At 56.8% G+C, this 329-nt stretch overlaps 1 protein-coding gene across 1 annotated transcript; it reads right to left on the bottom strand.

The window, feature by feature from the left end:
• DQ04_27561000 (hypothetical protein) lies at positions 1-329 on the bottom strand (the record flags this gene model as incomplete). Its single annotated transcript, XM_009318381.1, has 1 exon — positions 1-329. A coding segment is annotated over one exon (329 nt), but the record flags the coding sequence as incomplete, so codon positions are not given.

Below are 329 nucleotides of genomic sequence, written 5' to 3' on the forward strand. Positions count from 1 at the left end.
TGTGTCGGTTTGTATCCATGTACAACAGCAGCGGTGGCAAGAGAATAAGTCTGTGTGATGCTGAAGTGGAAGAGGGAAGTCTCCTCCATTTCTTGTTCGCTGTTGCACTGCTGCTGCTGCTGCTTCCTCGCATGTTTTTTGTCCTCCTGTCCCACGTGTCTTTTTGTTTTGTTTTGGTATTTGCGTCGTGAGTGGCTGGTTAGATGCGGAAAGAGCATGCTTCGGGCGAGAAGAGGCACTCCACGTTGAGCGGCGGGAGGCGTGTCGGCCACGGCGACCGTCAGCGGCAGCCCAACAGCGGTGCGGCCGCACGCCACACGACCGCACGC

The sequence above is a fragment of the Trypanosoma grayi genome (assembly GCF_000691245.1).
Source record: "Trypanosoma grayi strain ANR4 Tgr_2756_V1, whole genome shotgun sequence".
NCBI classification, from domain to species: Eukaryota; Euglenozoa; class Kinetoplastea; order Trypanosomatida; family Trypanosomatidae; genus Trypanosoma; species Trypanosoma grayi.